General features: G+C 45.0%; 1 protein-coding gene across 1 annotated transcript in view; it reads left to right on the top strand.

Annotated features, from left to right (window-relative positions):
- Positions 1 to 3,210: 3,210 nt before the first annotated feature.
- LOC137347632 (dynamin-1-like) overlaps positions 3,211 to 19,229 on the top strand; it is a 224,562-nt gene continuing 208,543 nt past the window's right edge. The window contains exon 1 of the mRNA XM_068012240.1: positions 3,211 to 3,569. Within this exon, the coding sequence (XP_067868341.1) occupies positions 3,409 to 3,569 (161 nt within the window). The 5' untranslated portion in view covers positions 3,211 to 3,408. The remainder of the gene's footprint in view (positions 3,570 to 19,229) is intronic.

Raw genomic sequence — 19,229 nt, 5'->3', positions numbered from 1 at the left:
GATTTCCCTGTACCTTCACCCTCCCCCGCCCCCCCCCCCCCACCCCAAACCTCAGCGCACTGCTGCCTCATCACACACTGGGGACTGAACATGGCACCTTCCTAATCTATAACACCCAGTATTTCACTAGAAAATTGCATTGCTTCTAATAATGTTTTCAATTTAGCAGCTTTGCTACTGAAATCACCCAATGAAGCTTGTGAACAACACTGAATAACTGAGGTGATAAGGAAAAGCACAGTGAGGGGTTTGCTTGTCCTCATTGAAATCATCTCAGAAATTTGGTAATTTCAAAATCCTGGAAGTGAAACATAAGCTGCATACTCCAAAATTAATATCCAGTCAAACACCTTTCTGTTTCCTTTTTGTTCGCGATTCATGCTTACAGGATTGTTCTCAAGTTGATGTACAGTCCATTCTCTCATCTTCTATGCTATAGTTTCTCCGTTCTCATTACACTCAGAGTTTGAGCCACAGCTGCCATTTACATCCTTTCTTATGTTTCTAAGGGTCTTTTGGCCTCCTGTTAGCCCTTGCTTTATTTTGGATCAGGGACTTCAGTTAGTGGAGAGACTGGAGAAACTGGGGGGAGGGGGGGGGGTGGGTTGTTCTCCTTAGAGCAGTGAAGGCTAAGAGGAGATTTGATAGAGGTTTTCAAAATCGTGAACAGTTTTGATAGAGTAAATAAGAAGAAACCGTTTCCAGTGGCAGAAAGGTCAGTAACCAAAGGACCCAGAGTTAAAGCGATTGACAAAAGAACCAGATGTGATTTGAGGAAACTTGTTTTTAAACAGTTGTGATCTGGGATTTGCCTCAGAAAGGGCGGTGGAAGCAGATTCGGTCGTAACTTTCAAAATGGAATTGGATCAATACTTGGAGGGAAAGAATTTACAGGGCTATAGAGAAAGAGGCTAGCTTTACCAATGAGCTAGCTCAGGCACAATGGACCAAATGGCCTCCTTCTTTTCTGTATCATCTTATGATTCTATGACTGCTCCTCTGGACAGTATTGATTGAATGCAATCTGTGTTTGTGACCTCCACTTCTACTCCTAGTTTGAGTTTCTCAGCATTCTATTCTTTATTACGTTAGTTGTTACTGTCTCTTTATTGTACTATGATTTTTTTTGACATTGGTTTAAATTTATAAATAAATACTAAAAAACAAAGACCTACAGTTTTATTACATGGAGACACTTGTCAATAGTTGCCCTTGACAAGGTGGTGGGGAACCACCTCCTTAAACTGCTGCAGTCCATGCGGTGCAGGTAATGTTAGGTAGGAAGGTCCAGGGTTTTGATCCAGCGATGATGAAGGATCACTATCTGTTGCTGATGTGGGTAGCACAGGACAAGTGATTTGATGCAGTCTGACATCCCATCACATGCCCTACAAATTGGTTTTCTGACCCAGTACCACAAACTTTGCTTGAAGACAGTACACGCACCAATATCCAAATGGACGACAAATCTCTTGCTGCAAAGAGGTCACTTGTCCTGCTGATCCAGTTGAAGAGAGATGATGTGCCCTGCCCTTGTATCGCATGACATCTAGACCACACATTCCAGTTTGGCAAGTAACATGCGCGCCACACAAATGCCAAACAATGACCATCTCAAACATGAGAGAATCTAACCATTTTCCCTTGACGTTCAATTACCACTGCTGAGTCCCCCATTATCAATATCCTGGGGGTCACCATTGATCAGAAACGTAACTGGAGTAGCCATATAAATACTGTGGCTACAAGAGCAGGTCAGAGACTGGGAATTCTGCAGCGAGTAACTCACCTCTTGACTCCCCAAAGCCTGTCCACCATCTATAAGGCACAAGTCAGGAGTGTGATGGAATACACTCCATTGCCTAGATGAATGCAGCTCCAACAACACTCAGGAAGCTTGACAACATCTAACACAAAGTAGCCCACTTGATCAGCACCCCATCCACCACCTTAAACATTCAATCCCTCCACCACCAGCAGTGTGTACATCTACAAGATACATTGCAGCAACTCGCCAAGACTCCTTCAACAGAAACTTCCAAACCTGTGACCTCTACCACCTAGAAGGACAAGGGCAGTAGATGCAAGGATTTTAAAAGATCCCAGGGCATTATCATACAACGCACATGACTTGGAAATATACCACTGTTCCTTCACTGGATCAACATCCTGGACATCTCTCCCTAATTTTTGTTTCATGGGATGTGGGCCAGCATTTATTGCCTATCCCTAATTGCCCTTGATGACTAAGTAGCTTGCTTGGCCATTTCAGAGGGCAATTAAGAGTCAACCACCTTGCTGTGGGTCTGGAGTCACCAGGTAAAGACAGCAGATTGCCTTCCCTAAAGGACATTAAGGGAACCAGATGGATTTTTACAACAATGATTGTTTCATCACACCATTCCTGAGACTAGCTTTCAATTCCAGATTTTTAAAATAATTGCTTGAATTTATATTCCATCAGCTGCTCTGGTGGCATTTGAACCAGTATCTGCAAGGCATTAGTACAGGGCTCTGACTAATTAGTTCAGTGACATTATCACTACACCACCATCGCCTCTGCAACAGCACTGGGGGTTTATCTACACCAGATGGACTGCAGCAGTTCAAGAAGGCAGCTCACCACCACCTTCTCAAGGGCAACAAATGCTGGCCTTATCAGAAATAAAAACAAGAAATGCTGGAACCACTCAGCAGGTCTGGCAGCATCTGTGGGAAGAGAAGCAATAATTGGACCAGACTGCTGGAGATTTCCTGCGATTCCAGAACGAATTCTAGGAAGGAATAACTGCAACCTGCAGTTTGCATTGCAACACTTGCACCTATGGGAACAGCACCCCTTCAATTATTAATTCAAGCCTAATTCTTTTTTTTTGGGAGGGGGGGTGGGGATTAGCTTCCTTTGGGAAAACTAAATCCAAGCATAACAAATCGCCAGACGGTGCATCATGAGCACGAACCAATTGCAACTGGAAAGCCATCCAGTCTGCAGGCTTTTGCTCCAGCGATACAGTGAAGCAGGAGGGGCGCGGGGCGCTCTGGGAGTTGTAGTCCGCCGCTTGCCGCCTACAATGCGACGTCGTGGGGGAAGAGAACTACAGTTCCCGGCAGGCACAGCGCGGCGGGCGCCTGCGCATTGAGCGCGCCTCTTGTCCCTTTAAATCGCCCTGTGTAAGAGGAGCAGACGGAGCTGGAGCGCAGGCAGAGAGGCTGTGCCTGCGGGGGCTGCATTTTATTCTGCCATTCCCCCCACTCCTGTTAAATGTGGAGCTTTTGCAAATTAAACTAAGCACTTGCTATTATCTATTTATAAAATAGATATATGCACACGCATTGAAGTTAATTGACTGGGGTGCTATTGTGTTTTCTGGGTTTGGGAAGCAGAGTGTCTGTGCATAGACATTGAGGATGGGGAACCGGGGGATGGAAGAGCTGATCCCGCTGGTCAATCGGATGCAGGATGCTTTCGCTCAGATCGGACAGAATGCCAACCTGGACCTGCCCCAGATCGGGGTAGTTGGGGGGCAAAGCGCCGGCAAGAGCTCGGTGCTGGAAAATTTCGTCGGAAAGTAAGTGAATCCGTTGCATTTTTCATTTATTAATAAATATAGGCAAAGTCTTTAAACCGCTGTAACAGCGAATCCGGGGGAGGGGAGGGGAGGGGGGTATATCAATACAGCCGTGTTCATACGGCAAATATATGCATTGCATCCGAATTCCTGCCCTAATCTTTATGCATGCAGTGGGTAAATAACAAGATTTTAAACAACGAATTGTTGGCTTACTGGGTCAGTTCAGTGACATCAATTCATCAGATTTAACCTTCCGCGCATCACTGTCGCGTTGCCAAATATTTATTTATTTAAATATTGCAAGTTCTAAATCGGCCACCTTTGTATTGTTTTATTATTCCACCTCCCCCCCCCCCCCCCCCCCCCCCCATTATATACACACACACACCTACCCCAAGCTGGCTGTTAATAGTATTTAAAGGGAAACATAGGTGTCAGTAACCTATTTTCTGCGAAATGATTTCATTCTGCCCAGTTGGTTGACCTTGGTGCTGGTGCTGATGGTGATGGGGTTTCTTCACCTATCAGTGCGGCAGGAATTGCTTCAGTGCTGAGGAAACTCCGGTCTAACCCAGCGTTAATACATCAGCAATTTGCCAATGTCACTGCATCCGCCGGCGCCGTGTTACTGTGTGCGGGAGGCTCCTAAATCCCCTGCTTCTGCCCCTAAATTCCCAGGGCGTTTGGCCCTTTATCATTGACAGTTCGAGGCAGCTCAGTCGTGTTAAATATTTTACCGCAGATTAATCATACAATAAACCTTTTTTTGTGGGGGGATTTATAATAACCTCCAGCCTTTCATGAATCATTGATCATTTTGAAGCGCCCCCCCCCCCACCCCCACACACACATTATTGGGTGAGACTGCAAATATAAATATTTATATATATAAAAAAAATAAAATCTACTACCATTATCACCGTGGCAACATGGAGTACAACATATGATTGCAGTGATTGGCTGCCCTGAAATTGCACCTTTTTTGTTGCTTGCGGATGTGAAATGCTGCATGTTTGACCTCGATATGAAAGGAATAATGTTTCATAATTCATGTGTGAAACTGCACCTTTGGCCACGGGAGTTTCATTCAGGGCCAAGTGCCGTTTCTGCACCACTTGATTTTTGGTTCTTCAGTATATTCCTGCTGCACTCATTGGGTTCTGTTATTGCTGTCTCTTCCCCCCCACCCCCACCCCGTGACTGCTATGACACCTTCAATGTGAATGATTGATTGATTGATTGAAGCTCAGATTTATTTCTAAACTCCAGCTACTATTTGGTTCTGCGCTGCCCCGGAGCACGGAATCCAGGCTGACATTCCTAGTGCAACACAGAGGGAGTGCTGCACTGTCAGAGGTGCTGTCATTCAGATGCGCTGTTGAACTGTCTGCCTCCAAGGATTTTAAAAGATCCCCGGGCATTATTTTTGAGCAGGGAAGTTCTCCTAGCTTCCTTCGACCAACATTACCTAAAAACAGGTGATCTGGCCATTTTATCTTATTGGTGTGAGCTTGCTGTGTGCAAATTGGCTGCCACATCTCTTCCATTACAACAGTGACTGCACTTCAAGTAGTATTTTGTTGGCTGTAAAGTATTTTGGGGCGTCCTGAGGTTGTGAAAGATGCTATATAAATGCAAGTCTCTTCCTTTTGTCTTTCAGTGATGAGCAGTTGTTCTTGCCCCTGGAGGGAAGTGACTTTCACTTAGCTTTGATCTCCTGCAAATTGCCCAGGTCCTATTGCTAATAAAGCAGATTTCCCTTTATCGCCCTCCGCTTGTGATAGTAACACTAAGGGGAGCAGTCTGCACTTTATTTAAATGACCCTCTATCTTTATTTGCAATTCATTTTCTTATTTAAGCTCAATACATAAGATATTTGTTTCAGCACAGTTTAAATAATTCAGACACCTGACCCATCAAGTCTGTAATTTTTTATCTTATTTAGAGATACAGCACTGAAACAGGCCCTTCAGCCCACTGAGTCTGTGCTGACCAACAACCACCCATTTATACTAATCCTACATTAATCCCATATTCGCTACCACATCCCCTCAATTCTCCTACCACCTACCTACACTAGGGGCAATTTACCTATCAGCCTGCAAGTCTTTGGCTGTGGGAGGAAACCAGAACACCCGGCAGAAACCCATGCGGTCACAGGGCGACCTTGCAAACTCCGCACAGGCAGGACCCAGAACTGAACCCGGGTCACTGGAGCTGTGAGGCTGCGGTGCTAACCACTGCGCCACTGTGCCGCCCTGTAATAACCCAACAGCATCCAGTGTGTCAACAGTAACATCTTTATTCTTGTTTCCTACGCATGTGTTGGAGATTTTTGCTCCCCAAATTAATATTACAGCTTTCACATTTAAAAGGCGTGTGTCATTTTTGCAAGCCAGACCCCTCGTTCAGCTCACTGGAGGAGGAAGGGTGGGTTGGAGCAGTAGTCATGCGGTGCCTCTGACTTTACTGAGGCTCTCTGCAAAATGGATGAGATAGTAGAATTTTGAAAAGTTTTGTACAAAAATGATTTAGAAAACAAGGGTCCGAATGCAATCCCTTACCCCATGTAACCCTCAAAAAACCAAACTTTTCAGTAGCCTGTCACAGAATCTGGCAGCAGGGTTGCAGTTATGAGGATTTCCAAGTAATTATAGTGATGCCTTTAAGAAATGAAGTGTGAAATTGTATCTAATTCAGACAATTGCTCATTGAAATATGGCAGCATCACGAATGACCCTTCAGCCTCTCTAAGTGTTAAGGAAGGGGCATCCGGCATCTACTATTATTGAGTTTACTCAAGTCCCTTAATCCTGGAGTCTCTTTTTACAGTGCTCGGTCTAATTATTGCATGGACTTGTAACAAGGGGCATAGGGACTTGTAGGTAACGTGCTGTAAACAAACGAAGTGGCGCAAAGGAGATTTGCCATAATTGGAGCCCTGTATAATGTAACAGTCACTCCCATACTGTCATGGGGAAAAAATGCCAATGTTGGAAACTTGAAGCAAAAACAACAACTTTCATTTATATAGCACCTTTTAATGTCCCAAGACACTTCACAGGAATGTAAAAGCCATTCATGCTTTTCTTGCCTCTCGACTTGACTATTCCAATACACTCCTGGCTGGCTTCCTGTGTTCTACCCTCTGTAGACTTGAGGTGATCAGAACTCTGCAGCCCATGTCCTTACTCAGATTGAGCCCCATTCACCCATCACCTGCTGTGCTCACCGACTGATGATGGCTCCCAGTTAAGCAAGTCCTTGATTTTAAAATTCTTGTCCTTGTTTTCAAATTCCACCATGGTCTCACGTCTCCCTATCTCTGTAATCTCTTTTAGCCCCACAGCTCAAAGATATCTGTGCCTCTCCAATTCTGATCTCTTGAGCATCCCGCATTTAAACTGTTGCACCATTGGCGGCCATGCCTTCAGCTGCCAGGGCCCTAAGCTCTGGAATTCCCCCTCCGTTAACCTCTCTGCCCCTCTCTCCTCCTTGAAGCCTCCCGCTTTGATCAAGCTTATTGCTCATCGATCCAAGTATCTCCTTATGTCAAACTTTGTTCGATAACGCTGCTGTGAAGCACCTAGATATTCTAGTACGTTACAGCTGCTATATAAATACTAGTTGTTGTAACCAGACAAAAATTGACCGAGTCAAAGAAGGAGACATAAGAACGGGTGAGCAAAACTTGGTTGAGATGTGGAGTGGTTTTGAGAGGAAATCTGAGATTCCTGAAGACATAGCTGCCAATGGTGGGCTGAAGGATTGACTAGAGGCTAGAGAAAAATGTGGAAAATATGTGTCGCGTCCATCGGAACTGTGTGATGGTGAACAATGGCTGACTTTGCTGTGTGGCCATTCAGTGTAGTTTGGTACAAATCTCTTTTGTTTAATGAATACAGACGTGTAGGGTGAATAATTCCATCATTTTTGTTTTGACGGGTTCCATGTACAGGAAGTGTTTATATTAGACAGGACGTGGTGTCTGATCTCCTGGTATTAGCCCTTTCTTCAAACCACAGCCGAGCTAGTTCTTGTTTTTGATGTTGAAAACTGGTGAACTGTCCCCTGAATAAGTATATCAGCTGGAGATTCCAAATGGCTCAACTTGTTCAGGATGTGATTTGAAGTGTCTGGCCCCAATGCTCATTTTTAAATCTTGTTGCAGATCTATAAATCCCAGACCTTGCTACTTGTGTGATTATTTCTTGGTCGACTGGTTTATCGAGGCGCATTCTAACTGGAGCAAATTTGACCTGACTGTGCTGTTATGGCCACATATCCCAAACCAATTTATACCAAGTGATACCAGTGCATCTTGATCAACGACCATTTTTCACCTAACACTGGTAGTGCCTGGATTGGGGTTATTGTAATAAGCATTAACCTTGGTCCTAAATCAAGAAACACTCCATGGAATTCCGATTTCTATCCTTCTCTAAACATAGAAATGACTTTTGTGGATTCCAATATGTCAGACTGATATTAAATTGTTAGAGTTTATTCTTGCTGTTTGAGGTTCTTCCTTCTAACCTTTGTGCTGTCTGTGTTTATTTACCACCTTGTGGAGATGACATTGGTAAGAGCACAAATTGAGCATCATCTGTTGTCCTAAGTGTGTATTTTCTTCAGTGCTTTTATGTTTACACTGACTTGTTCTTGGCTGGTTCAGCCTAGGCAGTAGGCACCTGTGATATTCTGCAGCACAGTATCCCTCTTTCTCAACTGGTGTTGCACTGTGTTCCAGTTGAGTGCTGTAGTGTAGAAGAAGCCTTAATCAGTTGGTGACCAGACCTTTGATGGACAAAGTCTCTGCTGTCCAGTCAGTCATTTACAGCACAGAAGGAGGCCATTCAGTCCTACAAGTCCATGCCAGTTCTCCATGGAGCTATCCTGTCAGTCCCACACCCCACCTCGATCCCTGTAGTCCTGCAAGTCTATTTCTCTCAAGTACCCATCCAACTTGCTCTTGAAGTCATTGATCGCACCCACTTCCAACACCCTCGTGGGCAGCGAGTTCCAGGTCATTACCACCCGCTGCATAAAAATAAAAAGTGCTTCCACACATTTCCCCTGCATTTCTTGTCCAAAACTTTCAAGCTGTGTCCCCTAGTTCTTGTACCATTTGTTAATGGGAACAGCTTTTCCTTGTCTAACTTATCTAAGCCTGTCATAATCTTGTACACTTCTGTTAAATCTCCCCCAATCTCTTTTGTTCTAAGGCGAACAAACACCAGCTTTTCCAACCTAACCTTGTAGCTAAAATCCTTCATCTCTGGGTCCATTCTGGTAAATCTCCTCTGCTCTCTCTCTCAAGGACCCTTACATCCTTCTGGAAGTGTGATGACCAGAACTGCATGCAGTACTCCAGTTGGGACCTAACCAGAGCTTTATAGACGCTCAGCATAACTTCCCTGCTTTTGTACTCGATGTCTCCATTTATGAAGCCCAAGATCCTAACTACTCTCTCGATATGTCCTGCCACCTTCAAGATCTATGCACATGCACCCCCAGGTCCCTCTGTTTCTGCACACTCTTTAGAACTGTGCCATTAAGTCTATATTGCTTCTCCCTGTTCCTTCTTCCAAAATGCATCACCTCACACTTCTCTATTAAATTCCATCTGTCACCTGTCTGCCCATTCTGCTAGCCTAGCTATGTCCTGTTGCAGGTGGTTCATATCATCCTCACTGTTTGCCACATCTCCAAGTTTGGTGACAACAGCAAATTTTGAGATTCTGCTCCATATTCCAAGATCCAAGTCATTTATATAAAAAAAAAAACAGTGGCCCTGTCTGGAGTTTTGTTGCACACTGAAGTGAAAGGTGATGGTGAAAAGAATGTGTGAGGAAAAACTCTGAGAATCATTGACCAGTGGCTAATCTGCAGTGGTTTCTTCCTGGGTCCACTGTTGTTCATATAGATAAACCAACAGCTGAAATAATGATGTGCCTTGCTTATAGTAGCAAAACATGAGAAGATTATGATGGATGGGCCATGCAAGGGGCATAGCTGCAAATCAGTACCTTGGTGTAGTCGAGCTGGGAAATTGCCAGCTGAGATAGTGGGACTATTTACAGTAATGAAGAGTGACAATTAGAGAGCGTGAGTTTAATGGTGAGATGTCGTGTTGTCTATGGTCACTCTTGGTTATAAAGGCTTCCATATGAAGTTAAAACAGCCTGAAATTCCCATCTTTGACTTCAGGAGATCAGTAGATGAGTAAAAAGTGGTAGAATATGGTCAGGAATCACACTGGACTATTTGTCATTCACATCTCTCTCTCTCTCTCCTCCCCCATCTGAGTGACTAATGATCATTAGTGAAAAGTGAGAGGAAAGAGCTAACTTATGTTGAAGATTGTCAATGTAGTTCTTGTGGGAGAGTAGAACAATTCGTTCAGAAGGTCTGATTTTAATAATCAGGGTTATACTATTTCAAGATCAGATAATAGACCTTGCATTTGTGATTTTTAATGAGTGAAAAATTCTGCAGTATCAGTTGAGCAGTGACAGAAATGAATAGCATGCCGATGGGTTTTAGTTGCAGTGAGTGTTAGCTGAAATATCGTACTGCAGGAATGCAGAGGTGATGGGTTTTCTATGTGTTCAGAACCAGAGCCAAATGTATTTATTTTTTTGTGTGGTTCCTTTCCGCTTTGAATTTGTTTGGTATTTTTGTGTGCGCATGTGTATAGATTGAGGGCCCAGCTGAGAGTAGAGGGTATCCTTCTCACAACAAGGACTACTTCATGTAAGTGGTGTGTCAGTATTTGGCTATGGTGCCAAAACAGTACATTGCTGGGAATATCTGCCCTCCTACTGTTACTCTGCAATAGAAGTCATGTCTCATCATTGTGCAGTTCGGTTCATCTCACTTGTATCCAGGTGCCTTTGAATTTGACACAGGGCTCCCTCCTTTTATGTTCCTATATTTGCCTCCGACTTTGCAGTTTGCATTTATGTAGAGTTTTATGTCCTCCGGCTATCCCAAAGAATTTTACAAATCACATTACTTTAAGTCCAGTCATTGTTACATAGGCAAATACCGCATTCAATTTGCTCACAACAGCTTGCATTTGTATAGCGCCTATAACATAGTAAAGAAGTCCCAAGGCACTTAAAGCAAGGTCCTACAAGCAGCAGATGAATGAACAGCAGGTAATCATCTTTGCTGGTGTTGGTTGAGGGAGGAATGTTGGCCAGGACTCTTTGCCTTGAGAACTCTTTTTTTGCTTTTCTTTGACTAGAGGAGATGGTTTAACACCCCAACTGAAAGGCAATGCTGTAGTCGCTCGATGCTGTGCTGGTATCGGCCTAGATTATGCACCAAAGCCCTGGAGTTTGGGATGTGAACCTGCTGAGGCCAGCCAGATCTTAGTTTGGACCAGTAATCTCCCACCCAAAATGTCATTTTTAAAAACAAATGATCACTTAGGACGTGGGTGTTGCTGACAAAGCCAGCTTCATTAAGTTGCCTTAAAAATGTGCTGGTGGTTGACCATCCTGAACTCAATAGCTTGCTAGGCCCCTTCAGGGGAGGGTCAAACATCAATCATATTGGTGTAGGATGGGAGTCACATACAGGTTGGGCCAGATAAGAATGTCAGCATTCCTTCCCTCGAGGGCAGATCTCATTATCGCTCTGACTGATGGTAAAGTTTTTATTTTTCATTTCCAGATCTTATTTTAAACTGATTTTTAAATTCACCTTTTCTGGATTAATTTTCATGGCCTACTGGATTACTAGTCCAGCAACATAACCTCTACACCACCATATGTGAATCTCAAAAAGTTAGTATGCAGGTACAGCAAGTGGTTAGGAAAGCAAATGGAATGTTATTTATTGCAAGAGGAATTGAGTATAAAAGTAGCAAAGTGAGACCACATCTGGAGTACTGTGTACAGTTTTAGTCTCCTTACTTAAGAAAGGTTATAATTGCATTGGAAGCAGTTCAGAGAAGGTTCACTCGACTGATTCCTGGGATGCAGGGGTTATCTTATGAGGAAAGGTTGGACAGGTTGGCCTGTATCCATTGGAGTTTAGAAGAATAAGAGATGATCTTATTGAAACATAAGATCCTGAGGGGACTTGACAGGGTGGATGCCGAAAGGATGTATCCCCTTGTGGGAGAGACTAGAACTAGGGAACACAGTTTAAAAATAAGGGGTCCCCATTTAAGACAGATGTGGAGATTTTTTTTTTCCTGAGTGTCGTTAGTGTATGGAGTTCTCTTCCTCAGAGAGCACTGAAGGCTGGATCATTGAATATTTTTAAGGGTGAGTTGGATAGATTCTTGACTAACAAAGGGTATCGGGGTAGACAAGAAAGTAGAGTTGAGGCCACAATCAGATCAGCCATGATCTTCTCAAATGGCAGAGCAGGCTCGAGGGGCTGAATGGCCTACTCCTGTTCCTAATTCGTATGTTCATATGTACCTGCAACATTCCATTCCAGAGCTCAAAACCTTGAAATGCAGTGTCCCTAAAGGAAACCGGCTGGCGCAATGAATTTGCTCAACATATACCCTTGTGAAGTGATTTGTTAGCTGATTGACAAGTGCGAAATGATTATTACAGCTGGTGCCTCACCCTCAAGCTGCTGAATTCTTGCTACTCCAAACAAAATTGTGTTCTCTGGAGTTGTGTTTTGAAAATGTGTGTACCACAACTATGAATTGTGTGCTGTGACAGACCTACAAAATTTGTGACACCTTGAGCCATTTTTGAAGATCGGATAATAAGTAAAATCAATAGATTTTCAATTGAAATCGGGGGAATTGAAAGCAATGCATGTGTGTTTTTGCTGGGATAAAAACGAAATTAATTTTGGAAAAGGAAATGCTTAGTGCAAATGGTAAGCCTTGTGAAATTGATTTTTGCTAAGTGGAATGTCATCAGATGAGCTGCAGTGCCAAGTGCTGTTGCAATAACGGGTGATTGCTACATTTACTGAAAAGTGCTCAGTCAATACTACAAATGACTGTGCTACCCTTGAGTGCCAGAGCACACTTTTCTGTGTGGGTCAACAGGCCTTGTCAAATAGGCAAAGAAGTGTTTGTGTGCAGGGTCTGGGGTTTGTGTTATTTCCAATCTTTGGGACTACCTCCAAAGCTCTCAGGCAGGAAAATTTGACACACATTGAGTGTTGTTTGTACCAGGAGTGTATCACATGGTTGGGGGGGTGCGGGGTTACTGCCTTTCTGGTGAGGGGGTAAATTTAAGCCCCATCTGTCTGCCTGTTCTGATGGTTCCATAGCATATTGGCCGTCCGATGGGGAGGATCCACAACTCTCCCTCGAAGAGTCCTTCTGCTCCCTCAACCAGTACAACAACTTGCATTTTATATAGCGTCCTTTTAACATGGTAAAATGTCCCAAGGCACCTTTTTTTCCCACTTTTTAAAAGTTCTGATAGAAAGATCATCACATGGTTAAATTCTGCGCTCCACCAGCATAGCAACCTGGTGTGGGGAGAAAGTAGAAATGCACCACTCAGTTCAACTCACCCTGGGGTGGAGAACAAAGGATGCAGAGAGCAGAATTCCTCTGCATACTGTGCAGACCGTAAGCATAAAGCTATTCCTTGTAACAGATTCGCAATTCTGTTGCACATCCTGTTAATCAAAATTTGCTACTGAGCCACATAAGGAGATATTAGGACAGATCAAAGGCTTGGTGAAGGAAGTAGGTTTCAGGAGTGTCTTAAGAAGAGCCAATATTGATGGATGGAGCATTTCTGATGTCCTGACCCATGATCGTTTTCTTGAGGCTGATGGTTAGGCCAAATTCATTGCAGGCAGCCGCAAACCTGTCGATGAGACTCTGCGGGCACTCTTCAGTGTGAGATGTTAAAGCAGCATCGTCAGCAAAGAGGAGTTCCCTGATGAGGACTTTCCGTACTTTGGTCTTCGCTCTTAGACGGGCAAGGTTGAACAACCTGCCACCTGATCTTGTGTGGAGGAAAATTCCTTCTTCTGAAGACTTGAAAGCATGTGAGAGCAGCAGGAAGAAGAAAATCCCAAACAGTGTAGGTACGAGAACACAGCCCTGTTTCACACCACTCAGGATAGGAAAGGGGTCTGATGAGGCGCCGCTATGCTGAATTGTGCCTTTCATATTGTCATGGAATGAGGTGATACTTAGTAGCTTTGGTGGACATCCGATCTTTCTTTTCTAGTAGTCTGAAGAGACCACGCCTGCTGACGAGGTCAAAGGCTTTTGTGAGATCAATGAAAGCAACTTAGAGGGGCATCTGTTGTTCATGGCATTTCTCCTGTAGCTGACGAAGGGAGAACAGCATGTCAATGGTGGATCTCTCTGCTCGAAAGCCACACTGTGCCTCAGGGTAGACACGCTCAGCCAGCTTCTGGAGCCTGTTTAAAGCGACTCGAGTGAAGACTTTCCCCAATATGCTGAGCAGGGAGATTCCACGGTAGTTGTTGCAGTCACTGCGGTCTCCCTTGTTTTTATCGAGGGTGATGGTATTGGCATTGCGTATGTCCTGTGGTACTGCTCCCTCTTCCCAGCACAGGCAAAGCAGGTCATGGAGTGCTGAGAGTACAGCAAGCTTGGCACTCTTGATTATTTCAGGGGTAATGCCGTCCTTCCCAGGGGCTTTTCCGCTGGCAAGAGAATGAATGGCATCACTGAGTTCTGATTTTGTTGGCTGTACGTCCAGCTCATCCATGACTGGTAGAGGCTGGGCTGCATTGAGGGTGGTCTCAGTGACAACATTTTCCCTGGAGTACAGTTCTAGGTAGTGTTCCACCCAGCGGTCCATTTGCTTGCATTGGTCAGTGATTGTGTCCCCTGATTTAGATTTGAGGGGGGCAATCTTCTTGATGGTTGGCCCAAAAACTCTTAATGCCATCATACATTCCTCTGATGTTTCTGGTGTCTGAGGCCAGATGAATATGACTGCAAAAGTGTTGCCAGTAGTCATTTGCGCAGTGCCTGGCTGTTCTTTGTGCAGTGCTTCTGGCTGCTTTAAGTGCTAAGGATGTTAACTTGCTGGAGGCTTCTTTGTAGTTCAGCAGAGCAACGCTCTTAGCGGCTATGACAGGTTCCAGCTCTTCAAAGTAAGATTGAAACCAGTCTGCATTCTGCTTCTCATGTTTGCCATAGGTGGTCATTGCTGAGTCATAGATGGCGCCTCTGATGCGGGCCCACTTGGTCTCTGCATCCCCTGTAGGAGTGTTTTTTGAAGGGCTTTTTCAAGTGAATTTAGAAACTTATGTAACAGCTGTGGATAAGAAATTCTGCTAGTGTTGATGTGCGGGCGGCCCTTCTGCTTCGGCGACCACGCTCTGGAAGTGGTTCAAGAGTTCACCTACTTAGGCTCAACTATCACCAGTAACCTGTCTCTCGATGCAGAAATCAACAAGCGCATGGGAAAGGCTTCCACTGCTATGTCCAGACTGGCCAAGAGAGTGTGGGAAAATGGTGCACTAACATTGAACACAAGTCTGAGTGTATCAAGCCTGTGTCCTCAGTACCTTGCTCTACAGCAGCGAGGCCTGGACAACGTATGTCAGCCAAGAGCGACGTCTCGATTCGTTCCATCTTTGCTGCCTCCGAAGAATCCTTGACATCAGGTGGCAGGACTGTATCTCCAACACAGAAGTCCTCAAGGCGGCCAACATCCCCAGCATATACACCCGACTGAGCCAGCGGCGCTTGAGATAGCTTGGCCATGTGAGATGGCAGGATCCCCAAGGACACATTGTACAGCGAGCTCATCACTGGTATCAGACCCACTGGCCGTCCATGTCTCCACTTTAAAGATGTCTGCAAACAAAGAACCGTACAGCACAGGAACAGGCCATTCGGCCCTCCAAACTGCGTCGATCTTGATGCCTGCCTAAACTAAAACCTTCCGCACTTCCGGGGCCCATATCCCTCTGTTCCCTTCCTATTCATGTATTTGTCAAAATGCCTCTTAAACGTCGCTATCGTACCTGCTTCCACCACCTCCCCTGGCAGCAAGTTCCAGGCACTCACCACCCTCTGTGTATAAAAAAAAAAAACTTGCCTCGCACATCCCCTCTAAACTTTGCCCCTCGCACCTTAAACCTATGTCCCCTAGTAACTGATTCTTCCACCCTGGGAAAAAGCTTCTGACTATCCACTCTGTCCATGCCGCTCATAACTTTTTGTAAACCTCTATCATGTCGCTCCTCCACCTCCGTCGTTCCAGTGAAAACAATCCGAGTTTATCCAACCTCTCCTCATAGCTAATGCCCTCCGGACCGGCAACATCCTGGTAAACCTCCTCTGTACCCTCTCCAAAGCCTCCATGTCCTTCTGGTAGTGTGGCGGCCAGAATTGCACGCAATATTCTAAGTGTGGCCTAATTAAGGTTCTGTACAGCTGCAACATGACTTGCCTATTTTTATACTCTGTGCCCCGACCGATGAAGGCAAGCATGCCGTATGCCTTCTTGACTACCTTATCCACCTGCGTTGCCACCTGTGGACCTGTACATCCAGATCTCTCTGCCTGTCAATACTCCTAAGGGTTCTGCCATTTACTTCCCACCTGCATTAGACCTTCCAAAATGCATTACCTCACATTTGTCCGTATTAAACTCCATCTGCCATTTCTCCACCCAAGTCTCCAACTGATCTGTATCCTCTGACAATCCTCATCACTATCCGCAACTCCACCAACCTTGTGTGTCGTCTGCAAACTTACTAATCAGACCAGCTACATTTTCCTCCAAGTCATTTATATATACTACAAACAGAAAACGTCCCAGCACTGATCCCTGCGGAACACCACTAGTCACAGCCCTCCATTCAGAAAAGCACCCTTCCACTGCTACCCTCTGTTGTCTATGACCGAGCCAGTTCTGTATCCATCTTGCTAGCTCACCTGTGATCCCGTGTGACTTCACCTTTTGTACCAGTCTGCCATGAGGGACCTTGTCAAAGGCTTTACTGAAGTCCATATAGACAACATCCACTGCCCTTCCTTCATCAATCACCTTCGTCACTTCCTCAAAAAACTCAATCAAGTTAGTGAGACACGACCTCCCATTCACAAAACCATGCTGTCTCTCGCTAATAAGTTTGTTTGTTTCCAAATGGGAGTAAATCCTGTCCCGAAGAATCCTCTCTAATAATTTCCCTACCACTGACGTAAGGCTCACCGGCCTATAATTTCCTGGATTATCCTTGCCACCCTTCTTAAACAAAGGAACAACATTGGCTATTCTCTAGTCCTCTGGGACCTCACCTGTAGCAAATGAGGATACAAAGATTTCTGTCAAGGCCCCAGCAATTTCTTCACTTGCCTCCCTCAGTATTCTGGGGTAGATCCCATCAGGCCCTGGGGACTTATCTACCTTAATGCTTTGCAAGACGCCCAACACCTCCTTCTTTTTGATAACGACATGACCCAGACTATCTACACTCCCTTCCCTAGACTCATCATCCACCAAGTCCTTCTCTTTGGTGAATACTGATGCAAAGTACTCATTTAGTATTTCACCCATTTCCTCTGGCTCCACACACAGATTCCCTCCTCTGTACTTGAGTGGGCCAACCCTTTCCCTAATTACCCTCTTGCTCTTTATATACATATAAAAAGCCTTGGGATTTTCCTCAGTCCTGTTTGCCAATGACTTTTCATGACTCCTTGCTTAAGCTCCTTCCTACTGTCTTTATATTCCTCCAAGGGCTTCGTCTGTTCCTAGCCTTCCAGCCCTTAAGAATGCTTCCTTTTTCTTTTTGACTAGGCTCGCAATATCCCGCGTTATCCAAGGTTCCCGAAACTTGACAAACTTATCCTTCTTCCTCATAGGAACATGCCGGTCCTGGATTCTAATCAACTGACGTTTGAAAGACTCCCACATGTCGGATGTTGATTTACCCTCAAACAGCCGCCCCCAATCTAAATTCTTCAGTTCCTGCCTAATATTGTTATAATTAGCCTTCCCCCAATTTAGCACCTTCACCCGAGGACTAATCTTATCCTTATCCACAAGTACCTTAAAACTTATGGAATTATGGTCACTGCTCCCGAAATGCTCCCCTACTGAAACTTTGACCACCTGGCCGGGCTCATTCCCCAATACCAGGTCCAGTACGGCCCCATCCCTAGTTGGACCATCTACATACTGTTTCAAGAAGCCCTCCTGGATGCTCCTTACAAATTCTGCCCCGTCCAAGCCCCTAGCACTAATTGAGTCCCAGTCAATATAGGGGAAGTTAAAATCATCCACCACTACAACCCTGTTACCTTTACATCTTTCGAAAATCTGTCTACATATCTGCTCCTCTACCTCCCGCTGTATTGCTGCAGTGCATCTTGTAGATGGTACACACTGCTGCCACTGTGCATCGGTGGTGGAGGGAGTGAATGTTTAAGGTGGTGGATGGGGTGCCAGTCAAGCGGGCTGCTTTGTGCTGGATGATGTCAAGCTTCTTGAATATTGGTGCTCACCGAACCAAACAAGCAGAGAGCATTCCATCAAATTCCTGAATTGTGCCTTGTGGGCAGACTTTGGGGAGTCAGGAGGTGAGTTCCTTCGCCACAGAATTTCCAGTCCCTGAACTGCTCTTATAGCCACGATCTGTATATGGCAGGTCCAGTTCAGTTTCTGGTCAATGGTAACCCCCAAGTTGTTGATGGTAATGCCATTGAACATCAAGGGGAGATGGTTAGTTTCTCTCTTGTTTTGAGATGGTCATTGCCTGGCACTTGTGTGGTGTGAATGCTACTTACCACTTATCAGCCCAAGCCTGAATCCTGTCCTAGTCTTGCTGCATGTGGTCATGGGCTGCTTCAGTATCTGGGGGGCTGTAAATGGAACTCATCCCTATGTAATCATCAACAAACATCCCCACTTCTGACCTTATGATGGTGGGGGCAGGTCATTGATGAAGCAGCTGAAGATGTTTAGGCCTAGGACACTACCCTGAGGAACTCCTGCAATGATGTCCCAGGGCTGAGATGGTTGACGTCCAACAACCACAACCAGATTGTTGCAGGTTAAAAAGAAGGTAAAACTGTACTGCAAAAGCTTCAAATATTCAATAAGAAGAAATAATTTAACCATAAATCCCACCAGTCTAGAGTTGCCCTGATGACTTTTTAATGTGTCTGCTGCATGGGATGTACCGAGCCCAGGAGGTCCCAGGTTTAACTCTTGATTTCTACTGAGTTAGTTGCCCTCTTTTGGGGAGCAGTAAACATGCTATACTTGGCCTCAGTGCCACTGGGCTGGAGATGGGGATGGAAAAAAAAAATCAGCTGCAGTTCCTTGCTCCTGATCACAACCTGTTGGCCTCTGTTGGAAAGTGCCACGTATGGGCAAGAATATGAGTGGACTTTGCTGTTCACTTCTGCAGTCAAGTAGCTTGCCAAAATTCATGGCCTAGGCTCTCACTAGTAGCTCCTTGGACAAGGGTTGCTGGTGTCTCTGGACGTGAGGCTTTGACATCAGCAGTAGAGGAGATACTTTGGGGGCGGTGGGTGGGGGGGGGGGGGTGGTGGAGCAGGAGGGAATGAATCCAATGACCAGCAGGCCCCACTTGTTTTCCCATTCTGCTCCTCCTCTCTGCTGTTTCTATAATGTACCTTGAGCATTTTACATCTGCACAGTTCAGTGTTATATTTGTGTGAAGCACATGACCGTTGCAACCCCAAA

The sequence above is a fragment of the Heterodontus francisci genome, chromosome 32 (assembly GCF_036365525.1).
Source record: "Heterodontus francisci isolate sHetFra1 chromosome 32, sHetFra1.hap1, whole genome shotgun sequence".
Classification (NCBI taxonomy): domain Eukaryota; kingdom Metazoa; phylum Chordata; class Chondrichthyes; order Heterodontiformes; family Heterodontidae; genus Heterodontus; species Heterodontus francisci.
The sequence above is the reverse complement of the archived record's forward strand: the minus strand, read 5'-3'. Positions and strand labels throughout refer to the sequence as shown.